This window comes from Euleptes europaea, chromosome 4 (assembly GCF_029931775.1).
Source record: "Euleptes europaea isolate rEulEur1 chromosome 4, rEulEur1.hap1, whole genome shotgun sequence".
NCBI classification, from domain to species: Eukaryota; Metazoa; Chordata; class Lepidosauria; order Squamata; family Sphaerodactylidae; genus Euleptes; species Euleptes europaea.
Genome location: NC_079315.1, coordinates 72069126 through 72094334, shown reverse-complemented (window position 1 = coordinate 72094334; position 25209 = coordinate 72069126). Strand labels below are relative to the sequence as shown.

Genomic DNA, 25209 nt, shown 5'->3' with positions numbered 1-25209 from the left:
GCAGTAGGACCCAGAAAACGAGGCGCCAGGGGGGCGCAGCCCACAGTCGATTGGCAAGGGAGGAAGGAAACCAGAGAAAGAGGAAAACGGAGGGAGGGAGAAAGAAATGGAGAGAGGGGGAGAAAGAAAGAAAAGGACGTAGGGAAAGAAAAAAAAGGACGGAGGTAGACAAAGAAAGAGACAGAAAAAGAGGGAGGAAGAGAGGGAGAGAAAGGAGAAAGAGTGACAGAAAAAGAGGAAGAAAAGAGAGAAAAGCCTCCCCCCCCCCACACACACACACACACCCGCGCATGCCGGCCTGCGCGACCGGGCCCCAGCCACCCCACCTCCCCCACCCCCACACACACACCCGGCAGCGCACAGAGCACCAAGCAACCGGGCCCCAGTCTCCATGCACTCCCCCCCCCAGAGTCCACAAAAAAAAAACCCAGCCAAATCGGCTCCCGCATGCATGCTCTGCCACTGGGAGCCGCCGGCCTCTTCCCCCCCTACTGCTCAACAGTCAACAGGCAGCGAGAGGGGCTTACAATGTGCCGCAGCGTTCCTGCACGCCACAGCTGTAGGGGGTAGCCTTGGGGGAAGCGTCCCTCCCCCTCACCTCTTGCCGACCAACAACCGACAGTCGGTGAGAGAAGGTCCAAAGGGCGCTACAAGGGCGCTGTAAGCCGTGGCCACAGGTACACCCTCAGGGAGGGCCACCCTGTGCCCCGCCTCCGCGGCAGGGTTCCCGGAGCTCCCGAGGGCCACAAAAAATGTCCTCGGGGCCGTAGGTTCCCCACCCCTGCTCTACAGAGTCCTAATGTATATGTACCTTTTCTCATATGTATTCATTCATTTATTTAGAAATTTCTATGCCTCATCAGAATCCTGCTTGAGGCATGATTATTGATACAGAAACAACATGCCATTAAAACAACTCCAGGGATATAAACAGCATAAAATTACCCATAAAACAGACCCCAGATCAGACCATTAAAAAGCTGGAAAGATAAAGTCACTAATTAAAAGCCTGGGTAAAAGCTAAGTTTTGGCCTGACACCTAAAAGACAGGGGAGGGCATACCAAAGGCAAGATGCCACAGCAGAAAAGGATTTGTCTCTAGCCGGCACCCACCTAGGGTTGCCAGCTCGATTGGGAAATACCCAGAGATTTGGAGGGTGGAGCCTGAAGAGGGCAGGGTTTGGGAAGGGGAGGGACCTCAGTGTGGTATAATGCCATAGAGTCCACCTTTCAAAGTGGCAATTTTCTTCAGGTGAACTGATCTCTGTTGCCTGGAGATCAGCTGTAATAGTGCGAGATCTCCAGTTACCACCTGGAGGATGGCAACCCTACACCCCCTCACCTCTGAATAAGTTAATTAACTCCAACTGAGCTGGACTTGGAAAGCCCTCTTCTCCATCAAAATGCATTGAACAGATTATATGAAAGTCAATGCTGGTTAAAAACTATATTTTTAAGTATAATTCCACATTTTAGGCTAGCTCTCTAAAGGAGCATGAACTAACTATAGTTCAAAGTTCAAATTTATTAATACAGTCGACTGACCAATCACATGCCAATCCATCAAAATTTCCAGACACAATCGTTTTGCACCGCAGAATCACATATAAAGGTGTAAGATCAATAAAAGCAAACCCTGGTTAAAATTATCATCTTAAAATTGATAAAATTGTAAAATATTCTAACAATCATTTTCTAATAAAGTTCTGTGTATTTTAAAAGCAACGGCGCAGAACTTGGCAGTTTGGAGTGTAAGCTGAGGTCTTCTCCTAATAGGAGCTTCTTTGCCAAAAGCTCAGCTGACTCTTCAGGGAATTTACCAAGTAGGGGGGAAATAAGCTTTGATTTAACTTTGTGGTAGAATGGGCAACATATCAGTGCATGTTCGATGGTTTCAATGTCCCCTGTTCCACATGGACATAACCTCTCTGATCTAGGGATCTTCTTATATTTCCCTTCTAAAACAGCCGATGGTAGGGCCTGGCATCTGGCAAGGCCTTCCTATAATTAATAGACTCAAGATGATAAAAATAAGCCACAGGTGAGACTAAGTATCTAGATTTATCAGGTACTAGGAAAAATGGTAATTTTCTAAGGTCTGTCTGGCGTTCAATGTCTTCCACCCTTTGCTTCAAGAAACTTGAAGCTTGGTCTATGCCCATGGCTAACAGGGTAGGTGGAGAAAGGCCCAGGCAGGCCATTTTATTAAGGACCGTCTTTAACCATGCTGGAACTAACTATAGTAAACTAGATATGATGACAGAATAATTACATGTTTTTATTCTTGTGTCCTCCTGTTCCGGTGCTCCCCCTCCCCCACAATGGAGTATGCTAGTAAGGGGAGCTAAACCTGATTCTAGACGTGAGGCAGACTGGAAGACAAAGGTCGTTTATGCATGGGAGTTTTACCTGAGGTTTGTTGCTCGCTGGCCCACACTTTCTTGTTGGGAGTCTATGCACCAGCAGTCTCCAAGCTCAAATCAGGAAGTATTTGAATCCCTGCCCCTTGAAATACTGCTTCATAATTGGCTTTAGTGACAGAAATTTCCCTCCCCCACCCCCAACTGCCGCATAACAAATAATTTTAAGAACATAAAACAAAAAACAGAGCCATCTGAAAAGAAGGGTGGGGGAGAAATCCAAGCCTCGGTTTTAAAAAGCCTTTCTTCTGCTCAGAAAGAGCTCCAAGGAAGCATTTGAATCCCTGTCTCTGGACATGCTTCTTTGTAACTGGCTGTGAGCGAAACGAAGCACTTTGCCTTATGCATGGGGATTTCACCCAGGCTGAGCTCAGGGGAAAGGGAAGAATCAGGTTAAGAGAGGAAAGGAAGGTCCAGGATTTGGGAGGGCTGGCAGCGAGGTCATCTCTAATGGAGGGGAAAGTCATGCATAACTCCAAGGATCAACTGAGACAGACGGGGGTGAACACGAGTGAAAGTACCCATCCATAAATGCCCAAAGGCTTCAAACAGAGTACAGTGAAGAAAGACAGAGGAGGGGGCAGGGTCCAGCTCCTCTCATCAGTGTGCTGCTCCATCTTACGTAAACTATTGTTTACTGACCTTACTCACCCATTTTAAACCTGACTGGAAAGACATGTGAATAAACAGAAGTGGATTCCCCACTCCTAACCACTTGTAGTTTGGCCCTTACTTAAAACAACTCCAGCAAAAACCCATCTTGCCACTCTGTTCAGTTTTTCTTTCCCACTCTGAAGCTTTTTGCTCTTTCCCCCCACCACAGTGCTATGATTGAGTTTTGTCAACTCACTGCTTTTGAAAGCGCAAGCAAAATGGACAAAAACTCATGCTCTATTACCGGTAACTGCCTTTTGGATTAGGAACAAAAGCTGCAAACTGGAAGAAGCAAAATTCATGCTTAGCTTCTTCTCAAAGGGGACACAAGACAACACATGGTACCATAATTGTTCCTCCACCCAGCATGGCTCCCTTTCTACAGCAACAATTTCCTCCAGCCATATTGGGGGGGGGGGTTGGACACTATTCCTGTGGTTAAACAACACATTGAGAGAATCAGTCAATAGGAAAGATTGGGGGAGGGGACATTTTGCAGGAGCATGGAGACAAACTCCTATCTCCTTCCTTCTGCTTTCCACTTAACACATTTCTTGCATGCCTTAAAGAAGATAAACAAAAAATTTATGTATCCAGGTCAGAAATACTGCTATGACGTTGATTTTTGGTAACATTTTTTGAAGTCTGACAGTAGTGGTGGCAAAGCTTTTTAAAAGCAGCCTTCAAAATCAGACATATGTATATTTGGCTTTACTTTTATGACAGATGTCATCGACATTGCTATGTGGGAAGATCTCTTCAGAAGCATAGGACTATTACAGAGAAAGCAAGGTTAATAATAGGCTTTTTGTGTAGTATATTTCTTGTTAAGATGCAGAGAAAAGGATGAAAGTTCCTTTAAGCTTTGACAAGAAGAACATGAGGCTTGTTACCTTACCATAAAAAGAGATACAAAGAATGCATGAAAGAATTTTGACTGTATTCTCCAGGGAGTGTCAGAACATATCCAGAATTTTAAAATGGATTGAAAAAGCAAAATTGATATTTCACTTGCGGTAAAGGTATTCCTGTATATCATACTAAATCAAGCACAGTAGATAAAAAGTAAGTGTGCCAGGGAACTTACGGGAAGAATTAACAAGATTAATTTCCCCCACATCGTCTTCACAAGAAATATGGATTTATACCAAATAAAAATTGGCCCCAAATATATTCAGGACACAAATAACTCTTTCCACTGGGCTAGAAAATAACATCTTGGAGGAAAGTCTGACATAAGGGTCAAACTACACATTAAATGGCGGGACATTCATTTTTAATGAAAAACAAGTGCTAAGGACTTGTCAATCCGACTGGTGCAGCCGTGCTGGGAGAAGGTATGTTTCATCACCCCTCCTGCACTGTTTGAAGACTTATTCCCAGCTTTTGTTTATTCTACAGCATGGATCTCCTCCATAAATTGTTATTCAGTACAAAAATGGGATTATTACTGGAACAGAATCTGTGTGTGGTTTATACAGATGTAGACTGAAGCCTGATGAACTCAACTGTGCACATCCACAGGACTCATTTTCCTAAAGCAGCCACAGATTCTGCCATGACTCAGGCAGTGCGGGTGTTCACTGAACTAGGCAGCGAGATATTCAGAGCTAGGTCATTTTCAGTGTACCAACTAAAATTAATGGGGTAGTCACTGCAGTCTTACTGATTTCTACATAGGTAAAAAGGAGCTGGTAATTTCTCCTAAACTGATTTGCTCAGGTCAGCTTGGTTCAATGTCCTTGGCAAGAATCTGTTCAGATTACAGAAAATGTCTGTGTTCTACCACAGATGTGGCATCTTTTATTTCCAGTACATGACTGTACTGTTTATCTTCACACAGAAACTAGTGCATTTATCCAAAGAAGCAAGTAATTTCAGACTACTTGTATTTGGACTTCCACCAGACACAAATTGGCAAGAAATGTACCCTTTTGAGATAAATTGTTCAGTTACAGAGTGGCCTTTTACGCATGGCTGTGCCCCTGGCAGTCACCCTCCCCCAAACTACTTCAGGGCTTTGTTTTGATTATGCATGCATTTTCTGACCATCAAAGGTTGCCTCGCTCTCTCCGCACATTTTGCCCGCCTTTTCTGGATGCAGGCAAAACACACAGAAAAGTGTGGGGAGAGTGAGGTGACCTCTGGTGGTTGGAAAATGCATGCATAATCAAAACAAAGCCCAAAAATAGTCAGAGGGGGGGACCGCAAGGGAAACAGCCATGCATAAAAGGCCTGTGTCTCCAAATGAACTATGTGAAAAGAATATCATCAAGTTCTCTTAAATGTTCATTTCTGATCCTTAAGCGTAGAGATCCCTACCCAACATCTATGCAGCACCACGTCCCTCTCTCTATTCTTTAAAAATTGCCCTTAAAATGCATTTCTTCAATTAAACCTTTGACCCAACCTAATCAATCCATATCCCTAACTGAAAGATCACTGCAGTGCTCACATTCATTCCTTGTCAGCCTTACTTCTCCCATTCCTCCCCTTTCTTTGTTGGTTTGCTTGCTACCCTTGTCTCTCCTTCCTTCCATCCTTCTCCTCTGTAGTCAGGTGTTCTGCTTCATGCAGACAGCGAGTGCTAGAGGCTTGAAGCGTAGTCTGGGAAGCAGTCCAAGGTCATTCACAGTTCAGGCAGAGTCCAAGATACCAATACAGACAAGGGCAGCTCAAGGTGTGAGTCAGGGTCAGTCCAAGAACTCAGGATACCAGGAATCCAAAGTATAGCAGGAAGCCAATGCCAATACACAGGGAGGTTGGTGACGAGTTGCTTCCACATCAGCCAAGCCTACTTGATGGCTTAAGTAGGCCTGGAGGAAACCAGCTGTTGATGTTATCCCATCTCAGCATTCCATGCCTGGTGAAGCTCATTAATCTTATCACTGTCAGCAGGGAGTGTTCCTCGCTGGGCCTGCAGTCTAGCACTCCTTCACTCATTAGCTGTGCCCAGAGGCTTTGGGGCACTCTCTGATGGCACTGCCTGTGGCTGGACCTCTGACACAGGTGAGTCTCCTGTGTAGGGTGGCTGTAGACATGGGGAGGACCTGTCTGCCTGAGGCTCTTCTGCCTGTGGCTGCTCTGCTTGCTGCTGTTCCTTTCTTTCATAGCCTTGAGCTTCAAGGTCTTCATTGTCTGAGGAAGCCCCAGCAGGCTGATCCATGACAGCTGGTCTCCTACACTCCCTTTCCTTCTCAGAATTTTAGATTGTAGGCTCCTTGGGACAGGGAACTGTCTTATTTTCAGCATGTTACTCTGAAAGGTAGTATCTTTGATAGGTGCTGGCTAGATAGATAGGGTTTTGTAGAAAAGGAATGCAAAAAAAGTATTTTCCCTGTGGAACGTTCACAAGTATATATCATAAAAAAATCAATATGCTACTTGTTTTGGCCCATATTTCAGGACGACAAGAGGCTTTGAAGAGCAAAAAGAGACTTAATATTCCATAAGCATCCCATAAGTGGGCTGCAATACAATCTGTGAAGGACTTCAAGTTATGACTAGATTGCTGAAGAATGCAGAATCTGGCACTGTGCTGGTTGCTAAGTGATCCACTGGGAATCTCACCTTGCCACCTTACCTAAGTCAAATTTCAAGAACCCTTAATGGAACAATCTGTACCACTTGACATGGCAAAAATACCACTTCCTTATTTGACACCGCAATGTCAAAGCCTTTCAAAGAGGTTTTGAGCATTCCTCATATTATTTCCATTACTCATCATGCTTCCAAGTGCCAGCTGATCACATTATACAGCATCTCTTCTGAGAACTAGAAATATTCATATGAACCTAAATAACCAAATTTAGCATAGTGCTTTAGTAATGAAGGTCTTAACCCTGCCAAGTTGTTGAGTGAACATATAATATTCACAGGTGGATGTAACAGAAACCTATAATATTGATGATTTCAAGATAAGTGGAATATAAAAACATACAAGAGTTATTGGTGAAAAAATTCTACATCTGAACTTTAAACCAGATTAAGAAATGTGCAGGGATTTATGGGAGGGTATGTTAGAAGAAATATATTCTCATAATGACACCATGGGTAGAGGTGAATCTGAAACATAGATTTTTTCATTGATTTTAATTGTTAATAAATTACATCTATTTTTATTTTTGTGATGTTTTATCTTTGCATTTTACTTTTATTAATAAACTTAATAAACTGCTTCAAATGTTCTGTGAAGAATGTGATTAATAAATACTCCAAATAAATAAAAATTTTGCCCAAGTTATGGAAACTCTCCCAGGTCCATGCATAAAATTTCAATTGAACATCCTGCCATTGTGAGTTTTTGTCATTTTACTTTACTGGCACCATTATGTTCCTTATTTTCATTTTAATGTTAAAGGAGGCCTTTTAGCAACCTAAATAGCCCAGATTAGCCTGAGCTCATCAAAACTCAGAAGCTAAACACAATCCGTCATGCTTAGTACTTGGGAGAGCACCAAGGAAGAGCTGAGTTGCTATGCAGAAGTTGCTATGTAGAGGTAGGCAATGGCAAACCACCTCTATTCATCTCTTGCCTTGAAAACACCATAAGGGGTCTCCATGAGTTAGTTGCTACTTGATAGCACTGAATTATTATTATTATATTGGAACCACTAGCAAAAGGGCTTCATATTTCAGCTTCTCATAACACATTTCTGAATATCATGACTTCTATATTAACAATGTTGTTGGTTCCTCGGTGGAATAGGCTTCCTCGGGAGGTGGTAAGCTCTCCTTCCCTGGAGGTTTTTAAGCAGAGGCTAGATGGCCATCTGTCAGCAACACTGATTCTATGACCTTAGGTAGTTCATGAGAGGGAGGGCATTTTGGCCACCTTCTGGGCATGGAGTAGGGGTCACTGGGGTGTGTGGGGAAGGTAGTTGTGAAATTCCTGCATCGTGCAGGGGGTTGGACTAGATGACCCTGGTGGCACCTTCCAACTGTATGATTCTATGAAGACAATGTGTTGGATACTATGCACTATGAGTGCAAGGTGTTCAACAAAATGGATCTTTCCCTTTTGTCCAGAACCTCCCTAAAAACTCCCAAAAGCTGATATTGTGAGTTGAAGCAGCCTCACAGGAAAAAAATTCCACAGGTATTGAATTGCCCTCCTGATTTTGATATTAATCTGTTATATTTCTAACTCATCATCATGAAGGTGCTGTGCAATCCTGAGGAATTTGTGATAGCATCCAAATGTATCCAATGCATTACTTATTTCACTTCTATTTTCTGTCAGCTGTCTCCACTCCAAAATAAGGGATCTCAAGTATAAACATTCACGGCACTACTTAGAACTGGTCACTGTTCCATTCATGCAGCGTCATTTTCACTCAAAACCATGCTCCGTTTAGTTCCAAATTGTGTTGGACTTACTCTCTATTTAAGCATGCATAGGACTACAGCCTGAACAGCACTAACGTTTACTGAACAAAATCGGGCGATCTGGAGCTTTTTAAAAGGCAACAGTGTGCAAATGGAAATATACAAAACTTTAGGAATTCTGTTTTAATCAATAGGTGGCTCCCTTATTATGGCACTTTGAAGATATGCTTTCACATGTCCACACATGCAGAAGTGAATTTGCTACTTTGATACTTACTATCATCAGCTGAGGGGTAGTAGTGCAAAAGATCAAGAAAACTTGTGCCTCTTAACTCCTTGCCATCTTTAAACTGCTCTGCACAATCACAGAATCCAAGAAAAGCCGTTTTTTGCAAATCTGCACTAATTCCACGTAAACAGATTTCTCTGAGTATATTGGTGTACATGTATCCCACTTGCCACTGCCAGCATGAGAGTTTTATCATGTTACTCTTTGGCTGTAGGTAAAAATATAGATTTTCAAATATGGATCATTAGTAACATGGTTATAGTTCTAATGAAAGCACTATATAATAAAGTAAGAAAAGATTGATATATATCTTTACAATATAACTGTACAGTTAGATCCTATGCATGTTTACTTACAAGTAAGTTTCACTGTTCACTGAGACTTAGTATTGAATTAGGTGGTGGCTGTAGATATCCTGCTATTACGACTGATCTCCAGCCAATAGAGATCAGTTCACCTGGGGAAAATGGCCGCTTTGGCAATTGGACTCTATGGCATTGCAGTCCCTCCCCTCCCCAAACCCCGCTCTCCACAGGCTCCACCACAAAAACCTCCCGCCGATTGTAAAGAGGGACCTGGCAACCCTAGATTGAATTGTTACTTACAGAGCAATTCTGCAGTGATTTCTAAATTCCATTTTATCCAATGGGGCTTACCCCCAGGAATGCTTTATCAGGATTGTAGCCTTAATCTCACAACTATTAGGGGGCGGAGAGAATTCCACCCATCAGCCACTCAAGGTGTTTTAAACTACAGGAGAATTACATTTCAAGTTGAAAGAACTGGTGTTTATTCTGCTTTCCTACTTGGAATACTGAGACCAACATAAACTTCAAGGACAAACCGTAAAGAAAATAAATGCTTTGCTTCTATCCAATTTAGTGTTTTCTACAAACACAGTTCCCTCCTACATCTAAATTAGCTTGGCGCTTACCTGCTTCTGAAGAGGCATAGAGCCTGACATAAAATCTCTCACTAGGTCCATTAAAACTTTCAAGCAGGACATGTTTAATTTGGCAGCCTCTCCAAGGACCATCAAGCCCAATACTGATTCCAACCTAGATATTTCAAGATACAGGGATAAACATTGGTCTAAAATAAAATAATCAGTGTTTCTAACAAACCAATGCGTGTTACAATATGCTAACTTAATTTGTATTTACTTCACGCCAGTATTTACAGAACGACCAGAAGCAAGCCCAATTTAAGCACAACAGAGTTACAAAAAGTACTTGCTTATGTAAGCATTACATGTGGTGACCATACCATTGAAATGTACTTAGAGAGTGAACCAGCCTGTACTTAGACAGTGTTACTATGCCAGAGGCAAAAACACCAGAACCAAAGATTACCAGCATACTAACACTTCATGTTTATGGGCCAGTTTGCAAGTTAAGCACATTTAAACAGGATGGCGTCTGCATGATACACAGATAAGTCCTTTCCAGGTGGCATTTAATTCAGGCCTTGGACAACTTTTAAGGGAAGATATTGACTTAAATGTGACATCTTAGATGGCCTGCAGACAAAGGATTAGCTTCAGCAGGGTAATATAGTTGTCTTCTAACACCATTAGTGCTGGCTGATAACAGTGATACCCCCATCTCTCTCTTAAGGAAAGTGGGCTGCCGTGAGAAGCCTGCTGTAGTGGAAATTTTGTTAGCGTTGGAGGTTTGAACATATATGCTGCGAAGGAAGAAAAAAAATCAAAACTGTGTTTTTTAAAGCATCAGGCAATTCAAAATTATGTCATAGGCCCGTGTCTTTTTCAGGGCTACTTTTCACATACAACAAGATAGAAAAAAGCTGCACTTCTTGGGACCAAAGACATACCTTTATCAGCATTAACCCCAGTTCATAACGTAAGCATTGGAAAAAGAGATTCCCACATAAAAGTATTACACAAGATGAAACTGTCTGCATGAATGACATCTGTGGTGTCCCAGAAGGAGAAAGGCAGCATCCGGAAAGGCTCTCAAGAAAGTCTTTTCCAGAATATGATTCGATGTTGTTGGCCTTATCCCTCCAAAGATAGAGTGGTATGAGATATTGTTACGGGAAAATGGGGTTCGTGGGGGAGAGAGAGACCCGAGACCGTTGTCAAGAAAATAGTTTTATTTGCAGCTGGGCCCAGCTGCTTTAGCAAGCAAAAATCTCTGAGCCCCGATTGAACTGGGGAAGAGAAATTTATCCCAAATCCATGCTCTGACGGGGCACGTCAACATTCTGTGCTTATCTGGTTGTTTTACATAGTCTGGAGCCTGAGAGCTCAGTGGTGCCATCCAGTTCCCGTTATCGGTCACCATGACTTTCCCCCTACTAACTTAACACACACAGAGCTAGCTTGTGACGAAGCAGACATTTCCCCCCTCCTGCCACAATATGATTTTTAATTTTTTTAGGAACTTTCACACTTAAGGTATTAACATCAACATTTTATTAATACGCTGAGATGGGCCAGACTTGCAACTAAGTCAATACACAAATGCAATCATGTACATACACTGTAATATATGTATGCACCTCAGATATATAGCCTAGGTCACTGGGATTTGGAGATTTTATTTAACCTTGACATTGTCCATCAACTCAATACTTGGTTGCTAGGGTACTACTATAACTCAACCATTTGTGTTTTGTTGAAAAAGTTAGAAGGCTAGCCATCAGCTGTGACCTGAAACTTGTATGAAAACGAGTTATGTTACAATCATTGGACATCAGTGTGTTAACATCCAGATATTAATATCCAGATGCTAACCATCTGCACCAGTGTATTTGCCTGAGTATCATCACTATCACACACTAATGGATCGCATCATGCTTCAGCACATTGTACCAGCAGAAGATACTCCCCATCCTAAGGAAAGTGTTAGTATAGCAACTGTTCCGATGAAAGTCAATGCATCTAAATATGTTCAAGTCAGCATCTAGCTGTATATTCTGCATATGCTGTGACATACGAAACTTACTATCTACCATACTATGGATACTACAATTTAATGCAGAAACCTACATTTTGAAAGTTGATCCAAAATCCTTGTGTCCTTTGTGTGGCCTAGAATCAAGTCTATGGGTTGAATCCAAACTAAATGTTCTGCTAACAAAAGAAGTGAGGTATTTTCCACCAATTCCTCCTTCCTGCTGCAGACCTCTGATTTGCCTCTCATGCTGTTCTTGAGGGTCCCCTCAACCCCATCTCTGGGAGATCAATGAGCTGCAGTGGGAAAACGGGAGGCAGGAATATTCTGTTCCACTGACAGAAGTGTCTTGTGTGAGCAGAAAGTTTAGTCTCGATCCAACCCCATGTTCTGTATAAAACTGTATTCTCAGACATTTTTGAGCTTCAGATAAGCAGAACTAGAATACAGAAGGATGATCACAATAAGATCAACAGAATTTAACAACATAATAGCAAGACCCCACACAATCAACACTAACAACATTAAATAGCTTTAGTAAAAATATCTGTTCTACTTTTTAAGCAAACCACTGGATTAAATTTAAAGTTCTCCTTAGAACTAAATTTAAAGTGGTCCAGGGTTTTTGGGCTTCACATTGTTATAACTTCTCATGGATGTGTCGATTGAGGAATAAAGCTACTGCTCAGAAACCCCATTTGCACAGTAATTCTGGGAACAGTTGAGTTCAAAAATCTCTGCAGACCTGAGAAAATGCAGATGATGGTCTTTAGATCTATGACTAACTGCAACCCTAAAATGGCCTCTTTTCTAAAGGGCTTTCAGTTCTTCTGTGGGTGTCTATCCCCAGATTGTTTCTCCGATTATGTACATAAAAATGATTTATCAATGTCAACAAACTATGGCAAGTTAATGGCATTACAGCAGCGTTTTCTTTTCACTCCAAGATAGTCATACGTCTGGGTTTCCAGAAAAGAAAATGCCCTTTCGGGGAAAAAAGTGACCAAAAGTCATTAACACTCCCATATAGACTTTGTAAAGGAAATAAATGTTTTAGAACTAAGAGAACAAACTCTGGCCATGTGAAGAAATGAAAAATGATTTCAAGAGGGCTTCCTGACAACAGTGAAAGGACATGGCTGTGTGACACAGCTTTGGCCAAAGTCCTGGAAAATATAACCAATGCTAGGAAAACCCCTACACGGTAGACCCTCTCTCACAAAGATCAACGCTCTCAGATCCAAACAGAAATCCTTCATCTAATTCCAGAAGGTGCTTTCATGTATTTAATTAACGCACTTGACTTTGACTCTTTGCATTTCTAATACCTGAATATTAAAAAACATCAAAGCCTGCTGAAATTGTTGATAGACCATGAACTCAGAACCCAGTGTTAAAATTGTTTGCCTCTGGGATTTGATCTGAATGGGAGTATGGGAAGTGACCATCAAGTCACTTCCAACTTATGGTGACCCTATGAATGAATGACTTCTACAGCATCATGAGCTGGATTGCCCAGGCTAGCCTGATCTCATCAAATAATGGAAGCTAAGCAGGGTCAGCCTTGGTTAGTATTTGGATAGGAGACCACCAAGGTATTCCAAGGTTGCTATGCAGAGGAGGGCAATGGCAAACCACCTCTGGTAGTCTCTTGCCTTGAAAACCCTACAGGGTCACCATAAATCAGTTGTGACAGCATTTTGCATACATACACAGAAAACATCCTATCAAGGAATAGAAAATCTTTAACAATTTCAATTTCTTCATCATCAACCTTAAAGTTGTGTAAGTCCCCAGTAGTCATTATTTTTGTCTTCTTGATGTCCACCTGTAATCCTGCTTTGGGACTTTCTGCTTTAACTTTCATCAGTAGTCATTTTAAGTCTTCACTATTTTCTGCCAGTAATGTGGTGTCATCTGCATATCTCCAATTGTTAATTATCCCATCTGTGGATACCTAAATCCAAGGATTAGGACTACACACCAACGCTAAACAGATTTTTTTTTCAAACTTGGGGTACTCTCAAGGTTTGTAGAAAAATCTGAAAAGTTAAGAAAATACATTGAGGCTCTGTGTCTGGCTACTGCAACAGTGGACACTGGGAGAGGCAGACAATGGGAGAATTTCCAAGCCTGGCTGCCATGGCAGAGTACTTTGGGAGCCAGTCCAGGCCCAGCTGCCATGGTGCAGAACTCCAGGGCTCAGAGCAGATTCCAGGAACTGTCACTGTTGCCACTGGGATTCCCCCTCCCCCAGCAAGTCTCATGGGCCTCCCACTTGTCTAAATGTATATGTTCTATATATAGACCGAAGAGAACGGGAGATAAAAATATGTGCTTGTCTGTCACCTTTGCCAGTTGTTTCCCCATATTATGTCCTAACAGTAGCCTCTTGTCCAGAGTACAGGTTGCGCATCAAAACAATCAGATGTGGCACACCCATTTCTTTTAAAACCATCTATAACTTTTCATGATCCACACAGTCAAAAACTTTACTATAATCCATTAAAACCTGTTTTTTCCCCGAAATTCTCTTGTATGCTCCAGTAACAAACGTAAATTTGCAATATGATCTCTAGTGCCTCTTCCTTTTCTAAAACCAGTTTAAACACCTGGCTTTTTCATTCCATATATGGTAGCAGTCTTTGTTGTAAGATTTTGAGTGTCACTTTCCTTGCATGGGAAATTAATGTGATGGTCCAATAGTTGCTGCAGTCTTTGGTGTCTCCTTTTTTTGAACTGAAATGTAGACTGAGCCTTTCCAGTCTGTGGGCCATTATTCTGTTTTCCATATTTGTTGGCATATTCTTGTTATGATTTTGATAGACTCTGTTTCTGTGGACTGAAATGGCTCTATTGATATCCCATCTACTCCTGGTGATTTGTTTCTCCCAACTGCTCTCAGTGCAGCTTTCACTTCACTTTCTAAAACTGAAGGTCTTCTTCAAAAGATTCTTCTTGGAAGGAATTTGTCATCATTTATCTCTTCTGTATAGTTTGTTAGTGTATTGTTCCCATCATTTCTTTATTTTGTCCTGTTCAATTAATGTATTTCCATGTTGATCTTTCAGCATCCCTAGCCATGGTTTAAATTTCCCTCTGGTTTCTTGGAAATTGTGGGACAGATGTTTTGTTCTTTTTTAGTGGTTCTCTTCAATTTCCTTACACTGGTTATTGTAACAGTTCTCTTTGCCTGTATGTGCCATTCACTGCAACGCAGCATTTAGAATTCTGATTCCATTTCTGTGACCTTTTACTTTTGCTTCTCATCTAGGGGTGTGCAAAAAAATTGGGGGGGGGATTCAGATTTGGGTATATTGAGAAATAAAAGTATATCATCACATTCAGTCAACATGACAAGCCTTTAATTGTTCACGCTCTCTCCGTTTTCCCTCCTGTCCTGCCCCTTTCCTTGCATACACAGCAGTTCAAAGATTCCTGGTTTGGGAAGCTGTCAATCAATGACCAGTTTGCCTTGTCATCTGAATGCAGGAACCTGAGCAAATAGGAGTTTGCTTTCCTCCCAACAAACCAGGATTCTAAACTGGTTTTAAAATGAATTTGTCAATACTGGTTTGTGGAGACGGAAACAAACTCGTATTTGCCCAAACACCTGCATTTGGATTTCACAGCAAACTGAAGTTTTCAATCACACTCTTCCTGTGACTGGAGGGGGAACAATGGAGGCTGCATTTATACATGACTAACAAATAAAGGTTTGCTGTGGTATTTGAATGCAGCCTGTGTTTCAGAATGTATGAGTTGTGTAAAAGAAATGAAACTGTTGATGTTGTCTTGTTTGGGGAATGGGAGCACCACTGTCATCCTACATAACATTGTACTGTACCTTACACCAAGGTAGCACTGATCAGGCAAGGAGGTATTCTTCAACATGACCACTCTAGAGAATTTATGCAGTTGGGAAAAGACTGAAAATGTATGATCTGAATTCATCATCAGATCAATTTAGCCAAGTATTATTCAGCCATGTAATCATCCTTTATTCTTCACCCATTTACTGTATATTTTTAATTCCCAAAAGCTAGAATCTTTTTTTTTAGTTCAGATAACATCACAAGAGTAAAACTCACATTAAAATAAAGTTTTAGAACTGAAAAGCAAAATTAAGTTTGACTTCAGGAACAAAAGAAAAAAGGGCCCCATTCGTGCTCAAACACCTTCCCTAAGGACTTAGCATTTACTGAAAGGCAGAAAAACAAAAACTGAAAAATGGCAGATGCATGGAGAAGAATGGTTCTATTTTGAAGCATTTTATTTTATGCATTTAACAAAAGTGAATTGTTATTATATTGCTGCCTACAGTTAAGCTCATTGCCTCAGATTAAAAGTTATGTATTAATATACTGGTTGAAATAACTGGGGGGCAGGGTGCAAGAGCCTAATAATGTCTATTCCTTAGTCGATCCATTGACTATCAGACTTCATGAACATGAGTGTTTTCAAACTGTAGGGAGGAAGATGTATTAGTCTTGCAAAAAAAGTTATTTTGTCACTGTGTTCATATATATCCCAAATATATCCAATACCGAAGGCTGGCCCCAGATCCACACAGCAGAGCTAGCCATGCCTGTGATATAGAGTACAATATAAACCTACCAGAAAGATTTGCAGAAAAATCTGGTAAAAAAAACACACACAAAAACACCTAATTTGAAAGTATAACTCTCGCCAGTTAACAGTGAGATCACTGCATGTGCAGACATTGGAGGGAGGGGGACCCTTCCAGAAGTCTGGTGACATTTAGGTAGGGTTGCCATCTCCAGGCTGGGAAATACCTGGAGATTTGGGGGGTAAAGCCTGAGGAGGGCAGGATTTGGAGAGGTGGGGGACTTCAATGCCATAAAAAGGTAAAGGCCCCCTGTGCAAGCGCTGGGTCATTTCTGACCCATGGGGTGACATCACATCCCGATGTTGGCTAAGGAGACTTTGTTTACGGGGTAGTTGGTCAGTACCATAGACCCTTCATTTAGGGTCCCCACAGCAATTCAATATGCCATGCAAAAACATGGTGGCTACTGGGAGCAGATAAGAACATAAGAAAGGCCCTGCTGGATCAGACCAAGGCCCATCAAGTCCAGCATAGGGCTGTTGAATTAAAAAAAATTCGGTATAGTTCGGATTCGGCTGAATTCGGCCCGTTTAGATTCGGGATATGCCGAAGTCCGAACTCCCCCACTTCGGGTCCGTGCAATTCGGCGGGAATTCAAAGTTCGGGGGAAAAAATTCGGCCGAATAAAGCCTTTAAAAACACAACCACGCCTTTCTTCCGCTTGGGGGGGGCATTTTTGGGGGTAGAGGTCCCAAACTTTCAGCAGAGCTTCAAAGGACGTTTCTTGAAAGACCCCCCAAGTTTTGTAAAGATTGGATCGGGGGGGCTGAGATATGGGGCCCGAAAGGGGTCCCCCCCACCCTTAATGAGCATGTCTGAGCAGAGCTTGCCGCCCATGCACAAAGCTCCCAGCCCCGACAAACAGCTGAGAAGTTTGCAAAGCATTGCAACAGTAATGCAAAGCAACACGACTGCACAGCAACACAACCTTGTAAGCAACACCTTTGCAACTGTGCAAAGCAACACCTGACACCTGGGAGTTTGCAAACCATGGAAAAGGACAGAGGCAGCTAGCTATGCATAATGAGCAGGAGGGGTGGAATTTCCCCTTTTGCATCGGACCGGGACCAGGCAAATGCATTCTTTAAGTCACCATTTGAAAACCAGTTTTGAGCAAGCATCCAAATAGACCTAACCGCTCTTATGAATGAGGGAAAACCTGAAGACACACAACTGAAACCCCCCCTCAAACCAGGGAGAGAGAGACTCGAGGGGGAACACACACCCCAGGCAGAACCGACAAAAGCCCCCTTTGGCTCCCCCCCCACCCACAGAAACTGCTCCCTCCCCCCACACACACAGACTCTGCTTCCCCCCCCACACACACACACACACAGGAGAAAAAGTATAGATTAAAGCCCCCAAAGGGGTCTTACTGTGGCTGTCTTCTGTTCCATCAGAAGGGGCTGGGGAGGACTTGTAATCCAAGATGATTCCAATTAGGCACGGGACGTTTTGCTCTGGAGTGGAGATGCACACAGGATCGGCTGATCCATTCATCCCAATAGGGGAAAGGGGAAAGGGGAAAGGGGAAAGCCCATATCTCGGGACCCCCTGACCCAATGTTTACAAAACTTGGGTAGTCTCTTAAGAAGGCTTGTCTGAAGCTCCGCTCAAAGTTTGGGATCTGCACCCCCAAAAATGCGCCCCCTGCAGCCATGGAAAGAAAAAAAGGGGGAGCCGATATTTCTGCCCCCACTGAACTCATCTTTACAAAACTTGGGTGGTATCTTAAGAATTATTGTCTGAAGCTATGCTGAAAGTTTGGGGGCTGTATCCCCAAAAAAGTGCCCCCTGCAGCCATGTAAATGGAAAAAGGGGGGAGGGAAAAGGAGTGGAGCCCATATCTCAAGACCCCCTGACCCAATGTTTACAAAACTTGGGGGGTATCTTAAGAAGGTTCATCTGAAGCTCCACTGAAAGTTTGGGGTCTGTACCCCCAAAAATGCGCCCCCTGCAGTCATGGAAAGAAAAAAGGGGGGAGCCCATATCTCGGGACCCCCTGACTCAATCTTTACAAAACTTGGGTGGTCTCTTAAGAAGGCTTGTCTGAATCTCTGCTGAAAGTTTTGTGTCCCTACCCCAAAAAATACACCCCCTGCAGCCACAGAAAGGAGTGAATGTGCACAAGCACCCCCACACACACACACACACACAAGGATTTCCCTTTCTCTCTCTCTCTCCCCGGCCGGGCCGCACATCAGCTGATTCCTCCAGTACTCAATCCTGACTGATTGGCCAGAAGAAGACCCAGCTTGGCCACCGATTGGCCGGGGGAGGAGAATGCTGCTTACTGACGGTTATGCTGCTTACTGACGGCCCCGAATTGGCCGGATTTATTCCTGAACTCCCGAACTCGCTGAATTCGGCTCCCCGGTTTCCTGCCATTTTTGAGTTCGGTTCGTCCCGAACTAAAAACCACCGAATCAGGGGAAATTCGGCTGTTTTTCAGTTCGGGCTGAACCGAATCAACAGCCCTAGTCCAGCAGTCTGTTCACACAGTGGCCAACCAAGTGCCTCTAGGAAGCCACAAACAAGACGACTGCTGCAGCACCATCCTGCCTGTGTTCCACCGCACCCAAAATAATAGGCATGCTCTAGAGAGAGATACTAGAGAGAATAGGCATGCTCTAGAGAGAGATACTAGAGAGAATAGGTATGCAGCATGTCTAGTATCCATTTTAACTAATAGCCATGAATACCCCATGAGAAGGAGGAATGTACTCAAGCTTCCCTGCCTGCCTTTCTTTCCCCGTCACCCGCTGGTAGGCATGGAGAGGCAAGCAGGGAGGCAGGCAAGAGAGGGAGGAAGCTGAAGTGGGCAGAAGAAAAGGCAAGAGGGAAGGTATGCAGAAGGGCAGACAAAGCCAGTGAGCAAATGAATGACTGAGCAGGTAGACAGGGTAAAGGAACAAGGCCGGGGGGGGGGGAGAGACAGGTGCGTGTGGTAGAAGCCAAAATAGGCAGGCAGGAAAGAAGATGAAAGCAGATAACATGCAGGGTTCCAATCTCCAGATAGAACCTGGAGTTCTCCTGAAATTACAGTCCATCTCCAGACCACACAGATGAGTTCCCCTATAGAAAACAGGTACTTAAGAGGGAAGGCATCATGGCACACACACACACTGAACTCCCTCCCCTTATCAAACTTTGCCCTCCCAAGCCACTGCCCCCAGATCTCCAGGAATCTCACAAGCCAGAGTTGGCCCCATATGGGGGCGGGAGAGTTGGAAGTGGCAACAAGGAGCAGGTAGGAGGGAAATGGCATTTCCCCTCTACATCAATTCTTCATAGGCCCACAGGTGGGGGGGAGCATGTGTGCATGTGTAAGGTTAACTCTTTCTTCCCCAATCCATTTTCTTAACAAAAAACATTCCCAAACTGCCATATGCTCCAGGGGGGTAGGGTTGCCAACCTCCAGGTACTAGCTGGAGATGTCCTGCTATTACAACTGATCTCCAGCCGATAGAGATCAGTTCACCTGGAGAAAATGGCCACTTTGGCAATTGGATTCTATGGCATTAAAGTCCTTCCCCTCCCCAAACCCCGCCCTCCTCAGGCTCCGCCCCAAAAATATCTTGCCGGTGGTGAAGAGGGATCTGGCAACTTTGGGGGGAGATAAAGGCAAAACTGTGTGTGTCCTTCAGTGGGGCAAGTTATCACGAGAGGGGGGGCATTTGCGGTCAGTAAAAATGATTAAACTTATCCTCCCTATGGCCCTGAACGAAGTTAGGGAGGCCTACGCCAGTTATTTGCCAACAAAAAAAATACTTGGGAGCTCTGTACTTGGACCTTAGCCTTCTATCACAGTCAATTTCAAATCTAAGTGATAATCCACACATAATACAATAAACTAAAGCCAATTCCTGTCTCTTCCTCGTTGTTCTATTTTCCCATAGACTTAATCAAACTGAACATCTGTAACACCTTGAGAAGATCTCTATCGCATTTTTACACCACATTCTTAGCACTAGAATTCTGATATTGGCTGTTATGAAAATATGCATTTTGTCTTTAATATAAAATTCTTTTCATAGTGAGACAACTCAAAATACTGTACAAATGCAGTAAATATAATCCACAAGAAAAAGCCAGTGTTGCCCGGCTGAGGCTTAAGTTAGTAGAAGATGAGTTTTCCATAGCAAAATAAACTGCAGGCATTCAAAATTAGCTTGCATTACACTTTGCATAGAAGGAGTACCCAGAAACAGAGGCCAAGTATCTGTCCCTGAAGGATGGTATACTTCGCTGCGGTTGTTTAATTCTGTCGAAAGTACTGAGCATTGAAATTGTGAAATGAGGTTCCTATACATAACAAACATAACATAATAAAAGCTAATGGGTACAATATACGCATATGCTTCTAACAAAAAAGGCAGAAACTATTTATTGATAAAGTGAAGCAATGTAAAATACATAACTTGCTTCTCCTTCTGGCTTACAAATTATAAATCTGTTTGACAGGCAACTTCAAGGTGATTAACATTTAGACATAAAGGTTACGTAACAGTTAAACACAAAGGTTATTTCCATAAAAACTGCATCAAGTTATCAGATCGTCCTTACCAGTCTTTCTGATGAAGCTGTTCCTTATAGAATAGGACATGCTTGAGCACTTCATCTATCTCAGAGCAGCTGTTATGTACACAAACCCAAACAAGCAGGCTGTGCCAAAGAAATGGCTTAATTTGAGATTGCTTTGATCCAGAATTTAATGCAGCCCATGTGCCAGTTCTGTTGAGTGACTGGGAAGAAAAATTAAATCCATTAATAAGACCTTGTGAATAATAAGTAAATTGATAATTTTCCGCGCAGGCTTTTTGTCTCAATGTTTGCGACGACAAAGATTGGATTCTATAAGCATTGTCTTTTCAGACCTCTAATTTCCTTCTGCCAGTTAAATAGTTCTGGGAACGCAGTCAATGGAAAAGCAACTTTGGCCAAAGACATGTTGCTGGGTTAAGCAGCTGCACAGCCGTCTGAGAGAGGTGCCCCAGGAGCCTTCATAATTGTGCACAAGATGCCAGGATGCAACGGAGTATCTTTGGTGGCAATGCAAGGGACCCTGAGGCACAGCTATTGAAATGTGTGGGTATTCACTGCTAATTAAAAAAAATGCATACTGCCAACTCAAGCAACTGCTTTGGGGAGGGGGGGTGTTGCATATGCTGTATATGCACTGTAGCATCCAGCATCACATTTTCACTCAACTTCTGCTTAGGGTTGCCAAATCCAAGTTGGAAATTCCTGAAGATTTTGGGCTGCAGCTAGGCCTGCCAGCTCCAGGTTAGAAAATACCTGGATATTTGCGGGGTGGAGCCTGTAAAGGGCAGGGTTTGGGGACGCAAAGGACCTTAGCAGGGTACAATGCCGTAGAGTCCACCCTCCAACGCAGTTGTTTTCTCCAGGGGAACTGATCTCTATGGCCTGGAGATCAGTTGTAAGAGCAGGTCTCCAGGCCCCACCTAGAGGCTGGCAACCCTAACTGGAGCCTGGGGAGGGGTGTGGCTTGAGGAAGAGAGGTATATCGCCATAGCATCCATCCTCCATAGCAGCTATTTTCTCCCAGGGAACTAATAGCTGCAGTCTAGATATTAGTTGTAATTCAGGGAAATCTCCAGGGCCCACCTGGAGGCTGGCAACTCTACTTCTGCTATAGGTGTAATTCCTCAGCTTGAGACATGCAGCAAAGATGCAAGTATTGCAAGCAGGCACAAAAGCTAAGTAGTATGAATTTGGAAGAACTGCTATAACCCTTCTGTCATGATCTTAAGTCTAATGCTATGGTTTAGGGTTGCCAACCTCCAGGTAGTAGCTGGAGATCGTCCACTGTTACAACTGATCTCCAGCCAATAGAGATTAGTTCACCTGGAGAAAATGGGTGCTTTGGCAATTGGATTCTATGGCATTAAAATAGGGTTGCCATGTCCCTTTTAACCACCAGTGGTAGGTTTTGGGGGCTGAGCCTGAGGAGGACCGGGTTTGGGGAGGGAAGGGACTTCAAGGCTATAGAGTCCAATTGCCAAAGTGGTCATTTTCTCCAGGTGATCTGATCTCTTATCGGCTGGAGATTAGTTGTAAAAACAGATCTCCTGCAAGTACCTGGAGGTTGGGAACCCTACATTGAAGTCCCTCCCCGAACCCCACCTTCCTGAGGCTCCACCCCCAAAATCTTCAGGTATTTCCCAACCTGGAGCTGGCAATCCTACTGTAGCTTCCTGTGCACCTCAAGGAAGCCTCTCTTCCACAAAGGCCTGAGGCCTCGTCTAAATTTTGCAATAGGCCTACATTTCCAAAGAACCCTCCAAGCTGCACAAGGGGATGTGGGAAAAATGGAGGGAAAACTGACAGCAATCACTATCAAGGAGGCAGAGCTTACCAGAGAGCATATAAGGCCCTGCATAGAGAAGGAGGATGTTCTGTTTCTGGCTTCCTAGAGGCACCTGCTTGGCCACTGTGTGAACAGACCGCTGGACTTGGTGGGCCTTGGTCTGATCCAGCAGGGCCTTTCTTATGTTCTTATGTTCTGTTAGCCAAAATGCTCGGTTATGAACATTTATATGGGGGAATTAGCAAATCAATAACCGGCAATGGGCATAACTGCAGGATCTAAGCCTATGTCTACCAGAGTCCGTTCCGTGGTTCAAAGAATAAGGCAGAAGCAATGGAGTTAAAATTAGAATGTGTTTCCTCAATTACATGTTCACACACAAACAAGACAGATTTTTACAAAATGCACACACAGAGCCTAGAGAATAAAAAGGTGGCAGAGGAGAGAAGTTTGCCCATGTGGAAGATTTCCCTGTGAAGAGGGGCAATACTGTACCTGGTCCTGTAGGGGGGGGGACGTCCAAGGTTCCGTGCAGCAGAGAGGAATAGAAAGGGGGCAGTGGGTGGGGGGGTCCCCTGCGTGTTTGTGCATCGCTGCCCACTCTGACAGAGTGACAGCAAGTATGAGGGGGGAAAGGAAGGCTAGCTTATGGCTGAGAACTACCCCAATTATACTCTTTTGGGGCTGGGGATGATGGGCTTACCCCCTCGTGGTTCCCGTGGCAAACAAAGACAGACAATGGCGTTAACGATCGGCTACTGGGGTGGGGCGATGGGTGATTTAGACAGGCTAACTAGAACCTATAGACTTTGTGCAATTCCGGGGGAACCGGGAGACAATCGTTGATGGGTTTATTGAGTTGATACAAAGGCGCGAACAGCTGCGTCCAGGGTGAATCACTTCCTGGTTGCCTGAGGTGCGATCTCTCTGGTGCGGGGGCTTCCGATGGATCGTTAGCAATGCAGATGGAGGGGGGGGGCTGGCTACGTGTCTAGTTGTTCCTTGCAAAATGGCATCTGCTGGATACTGGGACGGGATTGCAGGAAAATGGATTCCCTCTGGTTCACTCAGAGGGGTTGTCCTGCCCGTGGATCCGAAGTGCCTGCTTCACGGGGTAAAGCATGAGTCTTTCCCTTTGTGTTTAGGGCTTACTGCATGTCTGGAACAGTGGCAACACGTGTTGTTGTGGTGGCCAAGTAACATAGTTCAGGAGAGGGCCACTGTCAGGCTTCAGTTCACTCCATGAAGCTTGAGAGGCCATGAGGCTATTCTGGGAGGAGATGATCCCTCACCCATGGTGGGTGAATCTGGCCTACCAGGATCAGTAGGGTTGCCAACCTCCAGGTAGTAGCTGGAGACTTCCCACTATTACAACTGATCTTCAGCTGTTAGAGATCAGTTCACCCAGAGTAAATGGCTGCTTTGGCAATTGGACTCTATGGCATTGAAGTCGCTCCCCTCCCCAAACCCAGCCCTCCTCAGGCTCTGCCCAAAAAACCTCCTGCAGGTAGAAAAGAGGGACCTGGCAACCATAAGGATCAGGTAGTGCAATAGAGAAGGAACCAATATAAGGCAGTCGTGTCAGGGAACTTTGTTGTTTTCCAGCTGGCTTCTTCCTTTGTGAGTTTTGCTCTCTATTAATTCTGCCCCATTCACTCTGCTTGGTTTCTTCAGGGCTCAAATTAGGCCATGCATCAGGGCACACCCAGACTAAAGAGGGAGTTGCCTGGGGGCAGGGAGGGTGCTCTGGGACCTCTCAAGTAAGCTCCTAGAACCAGAGGGGTGGCAATCTCTTAAAGATCTTAGCTGCTCCAGGCCTGAAGGGAGCTGGGGGAAAGGAGGGTATGTGTAAGAGGGAGAGATCCCTGGACAGGACATTCTGTAGGTGGCAAACCTGCAGAGCCCCACACCATTATGTGACATCTTCCTTTCCCCATATGAAGTTCATCTTTGCTCTCTATATTTCCAATACTTGGTCTGCACCTCCATCTCCCGTGTGCTGGCAGCTATTCTTCTCCTAGGGCTTAGTATCACTGGGTTGTTATATGTCAGCTTTACACTTCTTATGGTACTTTCCCCCCACTTCATTACCTAGGGTTGCCAGTCTCCAGGGGGTGGCTGGAGATCTCCCACTATTACAACTGATCTCCAAATGATAGAGATCAGTTCACCTGGAGAAAATGGCTAGTTTGGCAGTTGGACTCTATGGCATTGAAGTCCCTCCCCTCTCCAAACCCCACCCTCAAGCTCCACCCCCACCCCCCAATCTCCAGGTATTTCCCAACCCAGAGCTGGCAACCCTATCATTGCCACATCCAACCAATATACAGGCTGGGACAGAAAATACTGCCAAAATTCTTAAGTTGACTCATTGTTCAAATGCTTGACTTAGATGGGGACCCCAAAACAAGAGAACCTTTTTCATAATAATACTGTTACTGTCTAGCAACAAGGAACTTCTGCATCACTGGAGAAAACGGTGCCTTTGATACACTTGCTTCCTGTGCATTCAGTGATGTGAAACTGATTTCGTCACCAAGAACTGGGATCAGAAAGCTGTCACCAGATACACCATTCTGTAACGTACTTATGCTTAGCAGACAAAGGAAAGTCTTCTCAAATTCAGATGTGTCTGAAGC

At 43.8% G+C, this 25209-nt stretch overlaps 1 protein-coding gene across 1 annotated transcript in view; it reads right to left on the bottom strand.

Moving 5' to 3' along the window:
- TMEM232 (transmembrane protein 232) overlaps nt 1–25209 on the bottom strand; it is a 148804-nt gene that overhangs the window by 83749 nt on the left and 39846 nt on the right. The window contains exons 7-9 of the mRNA XM_056849001.1: nt 20806–20984; nt 9626–9749; nt 8680–8899 (exon numbers count right to left, since the gene is read on the bottom strand). Coding sequence (XP_056704979.1) covers nt 8680–8899; nt 9626–9749; nt 20806–20984 — 523 coding nt within the window. The remainder of the gene's footprint in view (nt 1–8679; nt 8900–9625; nt 9750–20805; nt 20985–25209) is intronic.